Here is a 21,247-nt window from a genome sequence, read left to right as displayed (position 1 = left end):
ACTCGCTGGAGTTTAGAAGGATGAGGGGGGACCTCATTGAAACTTATCAAATAGTGAAAGGCTTGGATAGAGTGGATGTGGATAGGATGTTTCCACTAGTGGGAGAGTCTAGGACTCAAAATTAAAGGACGTTCCTTTTGGAAGATGAGGAGGAATTTCTTTAGTCAGAGAATGGTGAATCTGTGGAATTTGCCACAGAATGCTGTGGAGGCCAAGTCAATGGATATTTTTAAGGCAGAGAAAGATTATTGATTAGTACAGGTGTCAGGGGTTATGGGGAGAAGGCAGGAGAATGGGGTTAGGAGGGTGAGATAGATCTGCCATGATTTGAATGGCAGAGTAGACTTGATGGGCTGAATGTCCTAAATCTGCTCCTATCACTTATGACCTTATAATATTTATACATTTCTGCTCCCATCACTTATGACCAACAGACAGGAAGAAAAAAGGTGCAATAATAAAATGGGGTCACTTTAAATGTGTGGCTATAATTATTTTCATAACTAATTTCATTGCGATTTATTATAGAAACCAAAATGTAATGGACTTGCCAAATATTTTTCTTTGATAACTGAAAATATTTGTTATTGTCAATAACAAGAAAAGCACCATTGAGCTCAACCAAAGCCTTAAAATAAGTACAGAAAGACAGCCTCAGTTGAGGCAGCAAGGACATTTTGCAGCTCTCTGGGATGAGAATTCTAAATGCAAAAATTCCAACCTTCCCAACCTACCCGTGTCCAAGATGCCGACAAACAACTGAAGCATCCCGATCGTCCCATTTCCTGTTGCAGATCATTCCCCATACTCCATTCACATACACTTCAACTCTGCCTTCGCCAGCATTTCCACCTCCTTGCAATCTGACCAAACCTGATGGAAGAAAATGTTGGTTAATTTTTGGACAAACAAACATTAACAGCGAAGCTCAAAATTATTGTACATGTGGGAATGAGTATTGCAGACTTTCTCCAGGTCGAACAAAATTGTGGCAAGTAAGCTTTATAAAAGAAAAGGGACGCAAGCATGTTAGTTTATTTTAGAGATGCAGCATGGAAACAGGCCCTTCGAATCCACACCAACCATTGATAACCTATTCACACGAGTTCCATGTTATCCCATGTTATCCCACTTTGTTATCTCCTCCTTATACATGAGGGACAATTTATAGAGTACAATTAACCTACAAACCTACATGTCTTTGGGATATGGGAGGAAATTGGAGCACCCAAAGCGAACCCATACGGTCACAGAGAGAACGTGCAGAGTCCACACAGACAGCATCCAAGGTCAGGATCAAACACAGGTCTCTGGTGCTGTGAGACAACAGCTCTACCAGCAGAGCCATTGAGCCAATTCCTAATTAATAATTATAAGAATTTACATTTTACCTGAAATGATGGTCAAGAGAAAAAAAGATTTAATATTAATCACAAGCTCAAAATGCTCTGTAGTAGTTAATGAAGCACGTTTGATCTCTATTTTAAGAAGGACAATCGTAGTGTTCAATAGTAAGATTAAACAAGAACTTACCAGTTCGAAGTTTGATCTGTATTTTATGAGGAATTACGATGAGGAATTACGTGAAGAACCCATCCAGCACGCATGCGCGACATACTTCAAAGTAGCGGTGTGGAATCACAGAAGACACAATAATTGAAATAAACATATTAAAGAAAAGGAGAACTTAAATACCAGTTGATCTCTATAATTGGGGGTGGGAGCGGAGGGCACGTAATCCCTCATCGTAACTCCTCATAAAATACAGATCAAACATCGAACTGGTAAGCTCGTTTAATCTTACTATTTTACTTCGGAGTCATGTGAGTGACTACGTGAAGATTCTAAAGCTCTGTGATTTCAAACCGTGTAACAGTTCATACTTCATTTCCTGCCGAAGTAATTCGAGGGAGGAAGTACGTTATCATAATCAACCATGAATCTGTTTGTAAAACAATAATGGTGTTATTAACAATAACAAGACCAAAATGCTCCCCCGGGCTTAAATTATATATTTGCAGATTCTAATACTTTTTCTGCAAATGATCCAGGTTCTGCCAGCGGCTTGTTATAAAAATATACTCCCTAGACCACCCCGCTGTAGCCACGATGTGGTCCATAGGCACGTCCATCCTCTTAGTCACTGATGTGGATGCTGTCCTGGTGGAGTAAGATTTATACACGTTAGTATTTACTCCAGCAACTCCCAGTACCTGCTTGAGCCACTTGAGATAGTTTGGCTCGTCACCCGACCATGATGTTTCTTGTGGCTGACCCATAAGGCTTTTTCTCTTCCTCGGGGATTTCTTATTGTGTCGATGTAATTCAATAAATGGGTCATCAGACATAACCGTGGTTCAGGTGGGTATGCCCGGAATTCCATGACTGGACCTGAAGTTCCTGGTCTGCTCTGTTTGACCAGCCCCTGAATGGTAAATGTGACACGGTCTGGTGTTATAACCATATTGTCCAATCGTAGTAGATGGATGAACTGGACTCTTTGTGCTGAGACAAGGCCATCAGCATGACCGTCTTCAGGGTAGGCTGTTCCAGGGTGAGGGACCTGGCTGGTGACCATCCCCTAAGGTACGTCAGGACCACACTGACATCCCAGATTTGGGTGTACCTAGGTCTGGGGGATTAGAGTTGAATATGCCTCTCCTGAGTTTGATCACCAGTGGGTGGTACCCTATGGCCTGTTGTCCTGGTGCCTGAGTTAAGTAGGCTGACAGAGCACTTCTGGCTGTATTAATGGCGCTGTAGCTGAGTCCTTCATTGTGGTGAAGACCTGCCAGGAACTCCAGTACAGGTTTTGTTGTAGTTGAATATGTAGTTCCTGTATTTGAACAGTATCTTCCCACTTCTTGATGTTCGCCAAGTATGTTCCCTTGTGGATATGCGATGGGATGCTGTCATCGTGTCGATAGTGCTGTCTGACAAATCCAGGCCCAGCAGTGGTCTTTCCAATTCTGCAACCCAGGCCCAGCAGTGGTCTTTTCAAATCTGCAACCCAGTAGTTTAATTTATCGTCGCACGGGTGGCTTATGCCTGATACTGGGTGAGTTGATAAGTCTGGGCTACTGTGAAAAATCATTAGGGTTTTAATGACCATGTCGAGGACCACTGGGAACCATGACTGTGTAGGTTAGTCGGGTACTATCAAAATACCTGAAGCAGTCCATCTGTATTTTGTGTAGTACCCGACTGATGAGGCCGTAGTACCTGACTGATGAGGTAGAAAAGGGGAGAACATAGAGATTAGAATCCCCCCCCAGTTCAACAGGAATGTATCCATTGCCGCCGCCTCAAGGTCTGGTTTCATGCGACATACATCGGTACGCGGTGATTCAATTGGAATACAAGGAAATCGATATCTGGTGTTCCATATTGCTTTGTAATTTCAGTAAATACTTTGGTTTAATATGTCTGTTTACAGTATTTAGCTCACCTGGTAGGTAAGTTGCTGATGGTCAAATATGTTTGACGACATACGGTTACCAATTGTTAAATAAATTGTCACATGATATCGATTTTATTCCGCCCAAGTGGTTTGGTATATGCCACCACTGTTATGTTGTTAATTTATAAACGAACATGCAAAATGGTGCACTACTGAACAATATGCTTTTACCCATAGAACGTGCTCAATATTTCCAACTAGGTGTTTATGCCCAGTGTCTGTAGTGATGACAACTCCAGATTAGTCCATTTACCACCTGTTCTGGGTATGGGTTATTTTGTTTAAACACTAGCACCTTAGCTCTATCCGGTAGGCGGCGCGATTCTCGTCAGCAGCGGCCTCTGCAGCCCGTCCGCGTTTTATTTTTTTTGTCTATGTTTCTATGTAGTTTTTGTTATTTTTTTGTTGGGGTGTGTGTGTGGGCAGGTGGGGGTGGGATGGCAGGGAGGGGGTAACTTTTAATCTCTCCCTGCACGGGAGACCCGACCTTTTCTTGTCGGGTCTCCGTTGTCGTTGGGGCTGCAACGAGGAGCGGCCTCCAACAGGAGAAGACCGGGGACTCTGGTGCCGACTCACCTCACCGTCGCGGAGCTGGCCGAGGCCGGAGCGGGTGGAGCGGTGGTGGAGCGCTGCTGCTGCTGCGGCCCGACCTCCGGAGATTCGGAGGCTGCAACTGGGGGTCTGGCGGATGGCGGCACCGGGAGCCCGCGGGTCCCTGGAGGGAGACCGCTTTTCAGGGCTCTCGCAACGGCGACTTCTCCCGCCCGAGTTGCGGGGTCGAAGAGCTCCTGGAGCAGGGCCTGACATCACCGCCCCGCGCGGCTTGCAATGGCCGCGGGACTCTGCAAGCGCACGCCGGGGGCTTTAACACCAAGACCCGGTGTGCGACCTCGCACCACCCGGCGTGGCTTTAATGGCCGCGGGACAATCGCCATCGCCAGCCGGGGGCTTTGACTTTGACTCTGACATCGGGGGTGGGGGAGTGCAGTGGAGAGATGTTTTTTTGGCCTTCCATCACAGCGATGTGATGGATGTTTATGTAAATTATGTTGAGTCTTGGGTCTATTTGTTTGTAATGTATGGCTGCAGAAACGGCATTTGGACCTCAAGGGGTCCAAATGACAATTAAATTGAATCTTGAATCTTGAATCTTGTTCTAATGGAAAGGTTCGTTAAGTAGCTGGTAATGCTGCTACTAATTCCCAATTACTCTTGCCACTTTGTTGAATGGTTGGTTGATTGTTACCATTAATTGTTACAGGTTGTGCCATACGCTGACTCTTCTACGGCAATGTTATAGATGAGTGGATAGAGTTAATTGAATACCAGATAGTCCATAGTTGTGGATGGTGTCAAGGTAGATTTATCTGGATTGTATGACAGAGCCCAGGCTAAATAAGTTTTAGTAGCTAACGCTGCTGATTTAGCTATTTCCATGGTTTTGTCTGTCGTTAAAATCATAGAGACATGCCATGACGATATGTTCCTTAATAGTGTCAGGGCTGGTTTGAATATCTTGGAAAACAGTTTTGGCTCATATTTAGCCATTGTCAATAATTTATACTGCCATAGTTACCCCATCCAGGTAAATTGTGGTATCTCTGAAGATCTTTTATGAATGGGTACTGAATAGTATGCATCTTTATAGTCGATGTCTACCATAAAGTATCCTAGGAAATCCACGGTTAGCAGTTACAAGTTTCTATAAAGTGTGTATACCTGGTGAAAATATTCAAGTCGTTAAGTCAATGATGGTGCGACATTCACCATCTTGGGGTTTATCGGTACCCCTGTACTTGTGTTTTTTGGTATTAGACTTCTTTATGACCCCTTTGTATATCTTCTCCAGTTAGCTAGTCCCTCATGTTCTTTTTTAGTGGGAGGGTAAACCCCTTTGGGGTGCATGCTGAACTTGTGGCAAGTTTCTTAATTCCATTTTTATATAACTACCAGGTATGATAGTTCTTCATGCTTCCAAACCCAGGTATGATTCCCCCCCCTCCTTGTTAGTACAAACCCTTCACCTTTTATGAGATGGTAGGAACCATACTCATCTGCCTTCACTGTTGTTTAGTGGTGTGTTCATTTCTTCGGTTTCTGGTTCCTTGTCTGTCGGGATGGTGTTGTTGGGGGGTGGCGCATTTTCCATGGGGCCCGCTCTGGACCCTGGCCTGAAAATGCTTACGGGGGCTGGCATGCGGGCCCCGAGCTTTCACCAGTACCATTAAGTAGACGCCTACTGGTGGACGCGTGGAGGTACTGCTGTCTGGTTTTGTGTGGTTTGCTCATTCCAGGCCCAGCCCTCCTGATGACGAATATCTTGGATATTTTCGTCCAATTTTTAGACTCGATTTGGTAAATTTACCAGATAGCAGGATCTGTGGTTGTGAGGTCGGCGTTCTCACAGTCCTGTGAATTTTTTAGGTTGAGGGCAGGTTTTATGACTTCCTTCCAGAGGTTGCGGCTGCATACTGTGTTGAACAGTAGGGTCAGGTGTTTTGCCATACTACCCTGCCCCTCTGGAATGAGCATGCGAAAATGATAGCCGACGTCAGGGGTATCAAATGCAATTTAAGATATTTGGGTTTTTAAATGCCCTGCTCAATGTACCCCCAATAATGGTAGGCACTTTGAGTAAATGCAATTTTGGGGAGGCGTGATAAAATCCAACGCCTCATGACTACCTGTCTTGGAGAGGTTTTTTGGAAAGACAGGTAGTAAGCTGGCCGTCAGTTTAGACTGAAAAGGCCATCTCGCTCGTGGTGTAGCCACGTAGCGGTATCTCACACCCAGCAGCTCTTCCTGATCCTGTACCTCAAGCATACTCCCAATGTTGTTCAGCCAGTGACCCCTCTTCTTGACCAGCCCATCGATCTCCTCTGATGAGGGAGATGGCCAGTGCTGTTAGTGCACTGGAGCGGGAGTGTTATGCTCCCTTGGCGAGCTTGCCCCAGCTCCCGGGGCAAGTCTTGCTGGAGTTTTTACTCCATGACCTTTCTCTAGGCTTGGAACACAGACCCTTACTCGCTCTCGACCGGTAGTTTGAAGTGCTGGTTCCATCTTCCATGTCTGTCTCCAGCCCGAGGTTTGGTTGCTGACTTTGCTCTAGAGGCTGCCTGCCGTTTTCGGGCGGCTTTTCTGCCGTTCTCGGGCGGTGAGTCTGCTTGTGTCCTTGTTTTTTAATTTCCCTCCAGTCTGCTGCTGTTGGTCATACAGCTCTTAGCGGACTGGGCATCGGCTTAGTACCCCGACTGTCGACCACAGCGTGTGCTGTCCAGGTGCCGCCTCTCGCCCCCTCCACTGACGGAACGCTCCTTCCCTGGAGTCGAACGGGGGCCGTTTCCCTCTGTGCTGCTTTTCTCCAGTTTCCCCTGGTGCACAAAGAGGAGCAAAGTTGTGTGTTTTGAACCTGTGGGTAAGTACCTACCTAATGGTCCATTCCTTCAAGCTTGTAGCGGGAGCGCCCGTGCTCCCTTTCGTCGCTGTTGCACTGCGTAAACACTCATGTCGCGCTTGCGTGCTGGACGGGTTCTTCACATAGTCACTCGCGTGACTCTGAAGTAAAATTGGTGCAGCATTGGCCTGTAAATTCTATTGAAGGCAATCATAAACTGTAGGGATATGTTGAAAGGAACTGCAGATGGTTGTTTACACCGAACATAGACACAAAATGCTGGAATTTCTCAGCGGGACAGGGAGCTTCCCTGGATAGATGGAATGGATGTTGAAGAAAGAACTGCAGAGATGCTGCAACAATCGAAGGTAGAAAAAAATGCTGGAGAAACTCAGCTGGTGAGGCAGCATTTATGGACAGAAGGATAGAAGAGGCAGCATCTATAGATCCTTCTCTCCATAAATGCTGCCTCACCCGCTGAGTTTCTCCAGCATTTTTTTGTTTACATTAGGTTAAATGGATGACGTTTTGGGTCGAGACCCTTCTTCACTCTGAAGGGATGTTGTAATGAGGCAGATGGACCTACACTGCATGCAAAACTAACGAAGATACAAAATCTAGCTGACATTGCAAACAGTTCCAACCAAGAAAATAAACACAATTTGATGAAGAAGAATATGAGCTAGAAATTCTGTCACACACTGTAATGTATGCATATGCTGCGGGATAAAACCTCTTTAGAAAGCTAAACACCTTACAACGCAGTCAACAAAGTTAGCAAGTTTTCTCCCGGAATGCTGTACAGAGTAAGATCTATAATAGATATGGCAAGATCTACATGCTGGCATCTGACACCATTTCCATGATTATCATTTGGTGCATGCATGACCTGCAGATGGAGAAGGATGGTCTGTGGGGAAGTGAGCCCCCATAGCAGATGCAAGGCCAGCTTTGGAGGCAATGAAAGGGCCTGACTGAGCAAGCTACAGGCCACAAATGAAGCAACAAGATTGTGTATCTTAGAAACGCAGAAACATAGAAAAATAGGTGCAGGAGTAGGCCACTCGGCCCTTCGAGCCAACACTGCCATTCAATATTATCATGGCAGATCATCTTAATGATTTTTTACCCTGTTACTGCTTTTTCTCCATATCCCTCGATTCCTTTAGCTCTAAAGAAATAAACGTTTGGATAGATTCACTTCAATTAAAATAAATATTTATCCTACCTAGGGAATTCCCCTGATGACCCCCAACTCCAAACTTCCTAACTAAATGACAACCCTCATCCACCCTCAACCTGCATCTGATCCCCCAATGCCCTTTCCAAAATCCATTATGGCTCAATCAGCACAGCAGCCAATCATATACCCTTTGCTGTAACATAACCTGACTCTCAAGGCTCCAACACACAGGCGTCCTGTGAATGCTCCACCCTTCCCTCCACCAACTGCACCTCTTCAGGGTTCTGCCCCTTTCCCCATGTCCCACAACCCAGTCCTATGCCTTATGTTTTCCTCGATCTGATCTATTGCATGTGATGTTCTGCGCCTCCCACCCAGTGGAAGTTTGCAACACTGAGCCCACAAAAAAATATCTATTAGCCACCTTGCATTGTATACACCTTCCTTGATGCTGAAGAATTTCTAGACCTATGAATTTTACTGGAAAATAATGAAACATATTTCTAACATCCCTTTAGTCCACAGGACTACCCAATAAAACTTCAAGCAATAAATTGTTTTTCAAGTTTGACCACGTGGCCAAATTGGAGCATCACAACATAAGGAAAAAGGGTAGTTGTTAAAGTTATCCCAGTGTCTGTGCTCAAATGCATTGGATATCCCTGTGCAGGGAACATTAGAAAATCAGGGTAGGTTAGAGCATATTCTGGCTGTCTACTGAACCTTGCAGATCCAGATTGCCTGCAAACAATCTTCTCTTATGCGTAAAAATAGTTGGTTGTGTTACAAAGACACGTTGACAAGAATGTTGCAAGATGGTACAGTGCCTTCCATAATGTTTGGGACAAATACCCATCATTTATTTATTTTCCTCTGTACTCCACAATTTGAGATTTGTAATAGAAAAAAAAAACATGTGGTTAAAGTGCACAGATCTTATCTTGTCAGATTTTAATAAAGACCATTTTTATACATTTTGGTTTCACCAAGTAGAAATTAAAGCTGTGTTTATATATCGTCCCCCCATTTCAGGACACCATAATGTTTGGGACACATGGCTTCACGGGTGTTTGTAATTACTCAGGTGTGTTTAATTGCCTCCTTGATGCAAAAGAGCTCTCAGCACCTAGTCTTTCTATCACATTTGGAAACTTTTATTGCTGTTTATCAGCATGAGGATCAAAGTTGTGCCAATGAAAGTCAAAGAAGCCATTATGAGACTGAGAAACCAAAATAAAACTGTTAGAGACATCAGCCAAACCATAGGCTTACCAAAATCAACTGTTTGGAACATCATTAAGAAGAAAGGGAGCACTGGTGAGTTTACAAATCGCAAAGGGACTGGCAGGCCAAGGATGACCTCCACAGCTGATAACAGAAGAATTCTCTCTATAATAAAGAAAAATCCCCAAACACCTGTCCGATAGATCAGAAACACTCCTCAGGAGTCAGGTGTGGATTTGTCAATGACCATTGTCCGCTGAAGACTTCATGAACAGAAATACAGAGGCTACACTGCAAGATGTAAACCACTGGTTAGCTGCAAAAATATGATGGCCAGGTTACAGTTTGCCAAGAAGTACTTAAAAGAGCAACCACAGTTCTGGAAAAAAAGTCTTGTGGGTAGACGAGATGAAGATGAACCTATATCAGAGTGATGGCAAGAGCAAAGTATGGAGGAGAGAAGGAACTGCTCAAGATCTAAAGCATACCACCTCACCTGTGAAACACGGTGGTATGCTTTAGATCGATGGTTATGGCCTGAGCATGTATAGCTGCAGAAGGAACTGGCTCACTTATCTTCATTGATGATACAATTGCTGATGCTAGTAGCATAATGAATTCTGAAGTGTATAAACATTCCTATCTGTTCAAGTTCAAACAAATGCCTCAAAACTCATTGGCCGGTGGAACATTCTAGAGCAAGATAATGATCCCAAACATACTGCTAAAGCAACAAAGTTTTTCAAAGCTACAAAATGGTCAATTCTTGAGTGGCCAAGTCAATCACCCGATCTGAACCCAATTGAGCATGGCTTTTACATGCTTAAGAGCAAACTGAAGTGGACTAGCCCCAAAACAAGCATAACCTAACGATTGTTGCAATACAGGCATGGCAGAGCATCATCACAGAAGACACCCAGCAACTGGCGAATCACAGACTTCAAGCAGTCATTGCATGCAAAGGATATGCAACAAAATACTAAACATGATTATTTTCATTTACATTACATTGCTGTGTCCCAAACATTATGGTGCCCTGAAATGGGGGGACTATGTATAAACACCGCTGTAATTTCTACGTGGTGATGTAAATAGCTCGGTCTAAGTTTCCCCCCCAGTATGGTTTCAGTCAAAAACCACTGAATCAAGCACTTGATCAACTAATCTTTATTTTAACAAAGCACTATTACAGTTCCTACCACTGTACCTAACCACAGTGGGTTCGATCCTTGTATCTGCCTGATCAAGCCCTCTAGGCCTCGCTCAAACAGAGACACTCCAGAAGGTCACACAGTCCTAAGCGCTCTCCCAGAAGATTGACGCTGGACCTCATGGCAGCGGACTTTTATAGGTCCCGGGACATTGAGGGGCTGAACCACATGGGGGTGGTCTCTTTATAATCCAATTACAGATATTGATTAATGCCATACATAACAGACATTTCCACAACTTAATAATACAGCAGCTAATATATTGTATTCAAACAGGGTTCTCAAGGAAGATTTCTCATAGCAACATTTACCCTAATCTGCAAGAAACTCAGACAAGGCTCAATACCTCATCCGATCAACACTCGGCAAAGTAGAACTCTGCAACATTATTTACAATTATTTTCAAGGTGTATGTCTGGTTTGCAGTCATCCAATCTATTATATGCATTTTGCACCTAATTGACAGGGTCTGCAGATGTACTTATTATTTTCCTGCAACTTGTATCTAGGCTCCAGACAAACTGGCACCACTCAGCAGCTTGTCCCAGTTCTGCAGAGAGCAATTCCAAATTGACCAAATCTCCCAGCAGCCCTGAAGCTTTTACCCCATTTTAAAGTCCTAGCCTCTCCAATTTGGCCAGGATTAACAGTGAAAGCAAAATACATAAAAAAATTGTCTTTATCAAAATCAGCCAATGTGCACTTTAAACCCATGTGATTTTTTTCTATTACAAATCTCAAATTATGGAGTACAGAGGCAAATAAATAAATGATGGGAGGTACACAAAAATGCTGGAGAAACTCAGCGGGTGCAGCAGCATCTATGGAGCGAAAGAAATAGGTAACGTTTCGGGCCAAAACCCTTCTTCAGTCTAACATATTCCAAATAGAAGGTCATGTATTGAGCTGTCTAGACTTAAAGTATTGGTCTCAATCAGGTGACTAGAATAACAAAAATACTGTATAGGCAGTGGAGCAGCTATTATCGAACTGAAATTTAGATTGGACAGATTGAAACACTAGTACCATCCAGGATAAGGAAGTTGTATATATCATGTATCATCCCCAGAGTAACAGGATCTCACATTCTAAGAGCCCTTAAAGTGTTCATGGTATGGAAACTGAAATATCACTTAACCAAGAGGCAAACTCAACATTTGTAGTGTCACTTAAATAGAAAGATCATATGACAGTTCCATGATTATTAGTATGGATAAGAAATATTATTTCTAGTTGCAGATTTCAATGAAAAGCAAACAATGAAATAGTCATGCTTCTGTCTTTGTTCGCATACATACAGTGCATTCAGAAAGTATTCGGACCCTCTTCACCTTTTCCACATTTTGTTATGTTACAGCCTTATTCTAAAATGGATTAAATTCATTTTTTTATTATCAATCTACACACAATACCCCATAATAAAAAAGTGAAAACAGGTGTTTAGAAATTTTTGCAAAGTAATTAAAAATAAATAACTGAAATATCATATATACATAAGTATTCAGACCCTTTATTCAGTACTTTGTTGAGGCACCTTTGGCAGCGATTAAAGCCTCAAGTCTTCTTGGGTATGATGCTACAAGATTGGCACACCTGTATTTGGGTAATTTCTCCCATTCTTTTCTGCAGATCCTCTCAAGCTCTGTTGGGTTGGATGCGGAGCGTTAATGCACAGCTATTTTCTGGTCCCTCCAGAGATGTTCGATCGGGTTCGGGGGGGGGGGGGGGGGGGGGGGGGGGGGTGGGGGGGGGGGGGGGTGGGGGGGGGGGGGGGGGGGGGGGGGGGGGGGGGGGGGGGGGGGGGGGGGGGGGGGGGGGGGGGGGGGGGGGGGGGGGGGGGGGGGGGGGGGGGGGGGGGGGGGGGGGGGGGGGGGGGGGGAGGGGGTGGGGGGGGTGGGGGGGGGGGGGGGGGGGGGGGGGGGGGGGGGGGGGGGGGGGGGGGGGGGGGGGGGGGGGGGGGGGGTGGGGGGGGGGGGGGGGGGGGGGGGGTGTGGGGGGGGGGGGGGGGAGGGGGGGGGGGGGGGGGGGGGGGGGGGGGGGGTGGGGGGGGGGGGGGGGGGGGGGGGGGGGGGGGGGGGGGGGGGGGGAGGGGGGGGGGGGGGGGTGGGGTCGGGGGGGGGGGGGGTGTGGGGGGGGGGGGGGGGGCCGGGAGGGGGGGGGGGGGGGGGGGGGGGGGGGGGGGGAGGGGGGGAGGCGCGGCCCGCACGGGGGGGGGGGGAGGGGGGGGTGGGGGGGGGGGGGGGTGGGGGTTGGGGGGGGGGCGGGGGGGGGGGGGGGGGGGGGGGGGGGGGGGGGGGGGGGGGGGGGGGGGGGGGGGGGGGGGGGTGGGGGGGGGGGGGGGGGGGGGGGGGGGGGGGGGGAGGGGGGGGGGGGGGGGGGGGGGGGGGGGGGTGGGGGGGGGGGGGGGGGGGGGGGGGGGGGGGGGGGGGGGGGGGGGGGTGGGGGGGGGGGGGGGGGGGGGGGGGGGGGGGGGGGGGGGGGGGTGGGGGGGGGGGGGGGGGGGGGGGGGGGGGGTGGGGGGGGGGGGGGGGGGGGGGGGGGGGGGGGGGGGGGTGGGGGGGGGGGGGGGGGGGGGGGGGGGGGGGTGGGGGGGGGGGGGGGGGGGGGGGGGGGGGGGGGGGGGGGGGGGGGGGGGGGGGTGGGGGGGGGGGGGGGGGGGGGGTGGGGGGGGGGGGGGGGGGGGGGGGGGGGGGGGGGGGGGGGGGGGGGGGGGGGGGGGGGGGGGGGGGGGTGGGGGGGGGGGGGGGGGGGGGGGGGGGGGGGGGGGGGGGGGGGGGGGGGGGGTGGGGGGGGGGGGGGGGGGGGGGGGGGGGGGGGGGGGGGGGGGGGGGGGGGGGGGGCTCCTCCGGGCGCTGACGGGGGGGGGGGGGGGGGGGGGGGGTGGGGGGGGGGGGGGGGGGGGGGGGGGGGGGGGGGGGGGGGGGGGGGGGGGGGGGGGGGGGGGGGGGGGGGGGGGGGGGGGGGGGGGGGGGGGGGGGGGGGGGGGGGGGGGGCGGGGGGGGGGTGGGGTGGGGGGGGGGGGGGGGGGGGGGGGGGGGGGGGGGGGGGGGGGGGGGGGGGGGGGGGGGGGGGGGGGGGGGGGGGGGGGGTCGGCCACTCAAGGACATTCACAGATTCACAGACTTGTCACAAAGCCACTCCTGCATTGTCTTGGCTGTGTGCCTAGGGTCGTTGTCCTGTTGGAAGGTGAACCTCCGCCCTAGTCTGAGGACTAGAATGCTCTGGAGCACGTTTTCATCAAGGACCTCTTTGTACTTTGCTCCGTTCATCTTTCCCTCAATCCTGATTAGTCTCCCAGTTCCTGCCACTGAAAAACATCCCCACAGCATGATGCTGCCACCACCATGCTTCACCATAGGTATGATACTGGCCGGGTGATGAGCGGTGCCTGGTTTCCTCCAGATGTGACACTTGACATTCAGGCCAAAGAGTTAAATCTTGGTTTCATCAGACCAGAGCACCAGAGAAAACAACCCTTTTGGCAAACTCCAAGCGGGCTGTCATGTGGCTTTTACTGAGGAGTGGCTTCTGTCGGGCCACTCTACCATAAAGGCCTGATTGGTGCAGTGTTGCAGATATAGTTGACCTTCCAGAAGGTTCTCCCATCTCCACAGAGGAACTCTGGATCTCTGTCAGAGTGACCATCAGGTTCTTGGTCACCTCCCTGACCAAGGCCCTTCTCCCCCGATTGCTCAGTTTGGCCGGGCGGCCAGCTCTATGAATAGTCCTTGTGGTTCCAAAGTTCTTCCATTTAAGAATGACGGAGGCCACAATGCTCTTTGGGACCTGCAATGCTGCGGAAATTGTTTTATACCCATCTCCAGATCTGTGGTCTCAACACAATCCTGTCTCAGAGGTCTACGGACAATTCATCTTCATTGTTTGGTTTTTGCTCTGACATGCAGTCAACAGTGGGACCTTATATAGACAGGTGTGTGCCTTTCCAAATCATGTCCAATCAATTTAATTTAGCACTGGTGCACTCCAATCAAGTTGTAGAAACATCTCAAGGATAATCAATGGATGAACCTAAGCTTAATTTTGAGTGTCATAGCAAATGGTCTGAATACTTATGTAAATGCGATATTTCAGTTATTTATTTTTAATTACTTTGCAAAAGTTTCTAGACACCTGTTTTCACTTCTTCATTTTGGAGTATTGTGTGTAGATTGATGATAAAAAAAAAAAGAATTTAATCAATTTTTAAATAGGGCCGTAATGTAACAAAATGTGGAAAAGTGATGGGGTCTGAATACTTTCTAAGTACACTGTATGTCCGTGCTTGGGTTCCCTGTTAAAGCCTGCTATTTTTGAATGAAAGCAGAGTTATGAAACACAGTTATTAATTAAATAACTTATTTTCAAAATGTTTTCAATATTTTTCATATTGTTCATATCTATTTCAATTGAATACTTAATTGGAAAAAAATCAAAAGCTATCAAAAAGCATGACGAGCTGTCAAAAGCTGTGAGGAATTTGCAGGAAAGGGTCTCTAGACACCTCACCGGGGGCTTATTCGCAATCTGAAACCCATTTTGCCTCATGGAATGGGGTTAAGCTCATCCGACATTTTATATCCAGAAGAATCTAGACAGCTGGGCACCCATGTCATCTAGAACATTCTGGCCCATTTAGTTTAAGTCAGGGAACCAGTGTATGGGCATCACTTTCCCATGTGCTGAAAATGAAAGTATGAAAGATAAAAGGCAGTTTTTTCAATGAAATAGTACATGAAAGTAAGGAGATCAGCAATCGTCACTGTCAACATACTTAGATAGTTAAACACTAGGAACACCAGACATTGGAATACAAACATAAGGCATTTAGTGCTGGAGTAACTCAACAGGTCAGTCAGCATCTCTAGAGAACATGGACAGACAATATTTCATGTTGGTATCCTTCTTCAGACTTATTGGAGAAGTGGGGAGAATGCGGGAAGAGATAAGGGGTTGGGATAAGCATGGCAAGTGATACAGAAAAGGTGGGAGATGGGTAGATGGGTGGACAAATGGGTGGACATTGGCAGATGGGTGGACAAAGGCCAGAGATAGGAATAAGACAAAAGGCTGTGAGATGGGAGATAAGGAATGAAGATGCTCAAAATGTGAAGTGAGAGGAAGGGATATAGGTGAAATAGGATGTGAGAAAGGGATAAGTTTTTCTTTGGTTAGTTACTTAAAATTTGAGAATTCAAAGTTCATACCATTGGGTTGTTATCTACCCAAGCGAAATATGAATACTGTTCCTCCAGTTTATGTGTGGCCTCACTTTGGAGGAGGCCCAGGGCACAAAGGTCTTTGTGGGAATGGGAAGATGAGTTAAAACGGTAAGCAACTGGGAGATCCAGCAGGCCTTGGTGGACTGAGTGCAAATGTTCGGCAAAACGGTTGTCAAGTCTATGCTGTCTCATCAAAAGAAAGGATCAGAAGCACCAAATGCAGTAGAAGAGGTTAAAAGAGGAGCATGTGAGCCTGTGTCTCATCTGAAAGGATTGCTAGGGTCCCTGGAAGAATGTGACGTTGCTTGTACAGGTTCAGGTGTTACAGGGGAAAATATCTGCGGAGGGGGTGATTTGGGTGGGAAAAGATGAGTGAACTAAGGAGTTGAGGAAGGCAAAAAAGGTGGGGATGAGAAAATGTGACTGGTGATAACACATTGAATGTGTGGGATGTCCATGGTAAAGATGAGGCCATGGGGGTCCAGGAATTGAAAGTTATTGACAGGAATGTGAGGTTTGGATATAGGTTGGAAGGAGCTGGACAAAGTCGGAGAAGATGGAATTAAGGTATTTTGAAATGGGCTGGGGAACTATAGGTTTGGAGGCATGGATACTTAGCTAATTATGTTAGAAACATAGAAAATAGGTACAGCACTAGGCCATTTGGCCCTTCGAGCCAGCATCACCGTTCAATATGATCATGGCCGATCATCCAGAATCAGTACCCCTTTCTTGCTTTCTCCCCATATCCATTGATTCCGTAAGCCCGATATCCAACTCTCTCTTGAATACCTCCAGAGAATTGGCCTCCACTGCCTTCTGTGGCAGAGAATTCCACAGATTCACAACTCCCTGGGTGAAAAAGATTTTCCTCACCCAGTCCTAAATGGCCTACCTCTTATTCTGAAACTGTGACCCCTGGTTCTGGACATCCTCAATATCAGAAACATTTTTCCTGCATCTAGCCTGTCCAATCCCTTAATAATGTTATATGTTTCTATAAGATACCCGTTGTATCTCCAGTAAAGAAATAGGCCGTTTGGCCCAGCTGAGTCACACTAACATTTAAGTTTCACATAAGCCTTCACCGAACCCTCTTCTGCTCCCATCATCAACATTGTTTTCTCCATCATCTGTTTATCCATCTTACACAATGTGATTGTCAAGGTATTAGACTAGCAGTCACAATTCTGGGCCATTAATCTAAAGACATGAGTTTGAATCCCACCAAGTAAATTCAAGTAATAATTAAATAAATATGGAATTTGGGGAGAGCTGGTCTTAGTAACAGGGACCATAAAGTTGTTATCCCTGTTATCCTTCAGGGAAAGTTATCAGCCAAACTTACCTATCTGGCTCATGTGTGACCCCTGATTATGATAAGCCATAAAAGTTGGCTTCACCTCTGGTATATCCATATTTCATGATGAAATTAAAAATTACTACCTTTATGAGTGTTTTTAAAATTGGTTTACATATTGATGTTTGAAAATTAAGAACACATTTTCATTTGCAGGTATAATCAACACCATGCTACTGGTTTTAATTAAAAAATACTAATAGTATTTTTCATTTTTATTATATTCGAAAACATTTCTCAATCACAAACACTCAATCACAAATGCTCATTATGTTTATGAATATGTATATGTTTGAATAGAAACGTGTTGAAAAAAAATTGCATCTGATGCCAGTTAGAAAAACCCTCGATCTAAGTGCTTATATATTGTAATGAGATCCACACCCACAACCTTTTGACTTAGAGTTCTGCTAATGAACCAAGGATGACTAAGCTTTCTGCTGCAGATTAATATTTTAATACCTCAATACGAACTGATTTAGATTTCTTCTGCAATATTGCACAGATTCACAAATAGTAACTAGCACTTGATATGCACTATGATTTCACTGTTCCATAAGAACTGAATAATTTGCTACATTTATTCAATGTGAAGAGGCCCTGATATTTAACATCAGCATGCAGAGAAATTGCCTCTTATAATGTTAGTAACTTAACAGATTACCTTTACATCAAGGAATTACAGAATAGATATCGCTGTCAAAGTAACTACAAGGGTAAAGTGCTTTTGGATAAATGAGGGCTGATGAGCAGTTAAATGATCATTTGCCGCACTGTCACTAAAGGGCCTGTCCCACTTGGGCGTCATTTACGCGACATAATTTACGTGTGTCGTGATGCGCACGTGTAATAGGTCCAGAAACATAGACCACGTCTTGCGAATTGGTGCTTACCTGCAGAGGACGCCCGGTTTCCGCGCGGAGCCCCAGAGAGTGAGGGGGGGGGGGGGGGCATTTTTCCAGAATTTGAGTATCCACTTTTTTCCCCATTATTAGGGGGAGGAGGGGGCAGAGGGGGGAGGAGGGGGCAGAGAGGGGGGGGGCGGCCCATTAGAGCCCGTAATTAAATAAATTCTTCTGAAACACGTTTAGTTCAGGGTTACCTTCCGATATTCCAAAGATAATCCATTCTGGTTTTGGTACCAGTTTTATTTTGATTAATTTTGAAAAAATATCAAATATTTCATACCAGAATTTTTGGATTTTTGTACAAAAAACAAAAGAGTGCGCTATGGTAGCTTCTTGACACAGGCATTTATCACAGATTGGTGAAACATTAGGGAAGATATATAGGTATTTCAATCAATACCTATATATCTCCCAAAAAAGTTTAAAAAAAAATTGGACTCAGACATTACAAATTTTATATGGGATTATAAATCCCATAGAATACAAATAGCACACCTCAATAAACGAAAAGAGTTGGGGGGTCTAGCGCTCCCTAATTTTATGTATTATAATTGGGCAGTAAATATTAAAAATATGATTCACCTGCTGGACAATTCTGCCCAGCAGGCGGACTGGATGGTAATGGAAAAAGGGGACTGCTCCCCGAGTAATATAGGAGCGACCATCTTCTCACCAATAAATTTGAATAATAAAAATTATAATAAAAATCCAATTATACATAACACAATTAGAACATGGAAACAAATAAAACAGAATTTAAAATTAAGAAACCTATCTCTTTTAATACAAATAGTCAATAATCCATCGTTTAAACCATCAATCATAGACAAATCATTTATACAATGGGAAAGAGGGGGAATCAAAACGCTCGAAGATCTGTATGAAGGGGGGATGGAAACTACTTTCATTTCAACAACTACAACTGAAATATAATTTGAAAAATAACCAATATTTTAAATATTCAAATTCGTGATTATCAAAAACACACAAAAGACTATCATAATATACCTTCCGACTTATTGGATAAAGCATTGAAGACAAAGGCGGAATCAGCTAATTTAATATCGTACCTATATAATATCATTTTAAACATAGAAATACCCACAACAGATGGAATTAGAAGAGATTGGGAACAAGATTTAGCTATAAAAATCTCAAAAGAGAGCTGGGATAATCATTTACTACAGGTGCATAAATGTTCGATCAACGTACGACATACGCTCATCCAATTTAAAACATTACATAGATTATATTATTCAAAAACTAAATTAAATAAAATCGCCGTTGGATTTTCAACATTATGAAAATTTTCAGCGACCTGCTGTGACTATGACGGGTGCTGGCAAGTCGCCGTAAAAAATTGTGTAACTGGGACAGGCCCTATAGTTGAAGCCTAGCATTCTCCTTTTCTCTGTACCAAAGAAAATTAAATACATTGTTAAACTCCAATATTTATATTTAGATTTCAGCTCTTTTTTAAGATTGCAATATAAAAAAAATTCGGATGCACCACTCTTCCTAAAATAACATGACATAGTTATTAATTGCGTGGACTTAAGAGTGGGCACAAAGATGCTTACAGTACCAGAGACCTGGGTTTGTACATTCTCCCTGTGACCACTGTCGTGTCTTCTCCGGGTGCTCTGGTTTCCTCCCACATTCCAAAGACATGCAGGTTCGAAGGTTAATTATTCCTAGTGTGTAGGATCAAACTAGTGTACGGATGATTGTTAGGGGGCACCGTCACAGTGGGCCAAAGGATCTATTCCTGCTCTATATCTCAAAACTAAACTAAAAATCTAATTTTAGATAACCCTTGCTTTCTCCCACCTTCCCCTCTCCCTTCCCACTTCTCCCAAGTCCTACTGTCTCCGCCTACTTCCTTACTCTCCCCCCCCCCCCTCCCCCCACCCCGGCATCAGTCTGAAAAAAGGTCTCGACCTGAAACGTCGCCTATTCCTTCTCTCCATAGATGCTGCCTCACCCGCTGAGTTTCTCCAGCATTTTTTGTCTACCTTCGATTGTTCCAACATCTGCAGTTCTTGCTTAAAGAGGAGGGGGGGCAGACTATTTGCCTTCTTGCTTTTTATATCATAAAGTGCCATTGGTTTGGGCATGATAGATGTTAAGGAAATGTGGCTGCGGTATAGACTTTAATACTATAAGTACATTGATTAAAACCATTCTATTACCTACAAATGCGCATACTGTATGTGTTTGAGAGTTCTGCAGAGGTTCAGTAGTAAGATTAAATGAGAACTTACCAGTTTGAAGTTTGATCTGTATTTTATGAGGAGTTACGATCAGGGATTACATGAAGAGCCCGCTCAGCACGCATGCGCGGCATACTTCAAAGCAGCGGTGTGGAATCACAGATAGACACAGTTATTGAAATAAACATAGTAAAGAAAAGGAGACATCAGTTATCAGTTTGACATATTATTGAGGGTGGGAGCGGAGGGCACGTAATCCCTCATCGTAACTCCTCATAAAATACAGATCAAACTTCAAACTGGTAAGTTCGCGTTTAATCTTACTATTTTACTTCAGAGTCACGCGAGTGACTACGTGAAGATTTTAAAGCTCTGTGATTTCAAACCGTGTAACAACAGTTATTATTTCACTCACTGCCGAAGTCCTTGAGGGAGGAAGTGTGTTATCGTAATCAACCAATGAATCTGTTTGTAGAAAAAACACAATGGTATTTTTTAACAATAACAACAAAGAAATTAAATTGCTCCCCTGGGCTTAAATTAAATATTTGCAGTCTGTAAAAAATGTTCTGCAAATAAAACAGGTTTTGTCAACAGCTTATTATAAAATTTCTGAACGGTATTTCCCCCGACCATCCTGCTGTAGCCAGGATGTGGTCTATAGGCACATCCATTCTTTTGGCCATCGACGTGGATGCTGCCCTGGTGGAGTGAGATTTGTACATGTTAGTGTTTATCCCAGCAGCTTTTAGCACCTGCTTGAGCCATCTCAAAATGGTTTGGCTCGTCACCCGACCATAAGGCTTTTTACGACAGACCCACAAGGCTTTTCCTCTCCCTTGAATATTTTTGGTTGTGTCTATGTAGGACAGTAGGTGGGTCATGGCACATAACCGTGGTTCTGGCGGGTAAACCCGGAATTCCACGACTGGATTAGGTGTCCCTGGTCTGCTCTGTTTGATCAGTCCCTGGATAATGACAGAGATCTGGTCTAGAGCTGTGAGCATGCTGTCCAGTCGCAATAGGTGTAGTGACTGGACCCTCTGTGCAGATACAAGTGCCATCAACATGAGTG

General features: G+C 45.8%; 1 protein-coding gene across 1 annotated transcript in view; it reads right to left on the bottom strand.

The window, feature by feature from the left end:
• The window catches only part of prss12 (serine protease 12), a 142,752-nt gene that overhangs the window by 111,361 nt on the left and 10,144 nt on the right, over positions 1-21,247 (bottom strand). Inside the window, exon 2 of the mRNA XM_055640686.1 lies at positions 735-873. Coding sequence (XP_055496661.1) covers positions 735-873 — 139 coding nt within the window. The remainder of the gene's footprint in view (positions 1-734; positions 874-21,247) is intronic.

This window comes from Leucoraja erinacea, chromosome 1, assembly GCF_028641065.1.
Source record: "Leucoraja erinacea ecotype New England chromosome 1, Leri_hhj_1, whole genome shotgun sequence".
In the NCBI taxonomy this organism is placed as follows: domain Eukaryota; kingdom Metazoa; phylum Chordata; class Chondrichthyes; order Rajiformes; family Rajidae; genus Leucoraja; species Leucoraja erinaceus.
The sequence above is the reverse complement of the archived record's forward strand: the minus strand, read 5'-3'. Positions and strand labels throughout refer to the sequence as shown.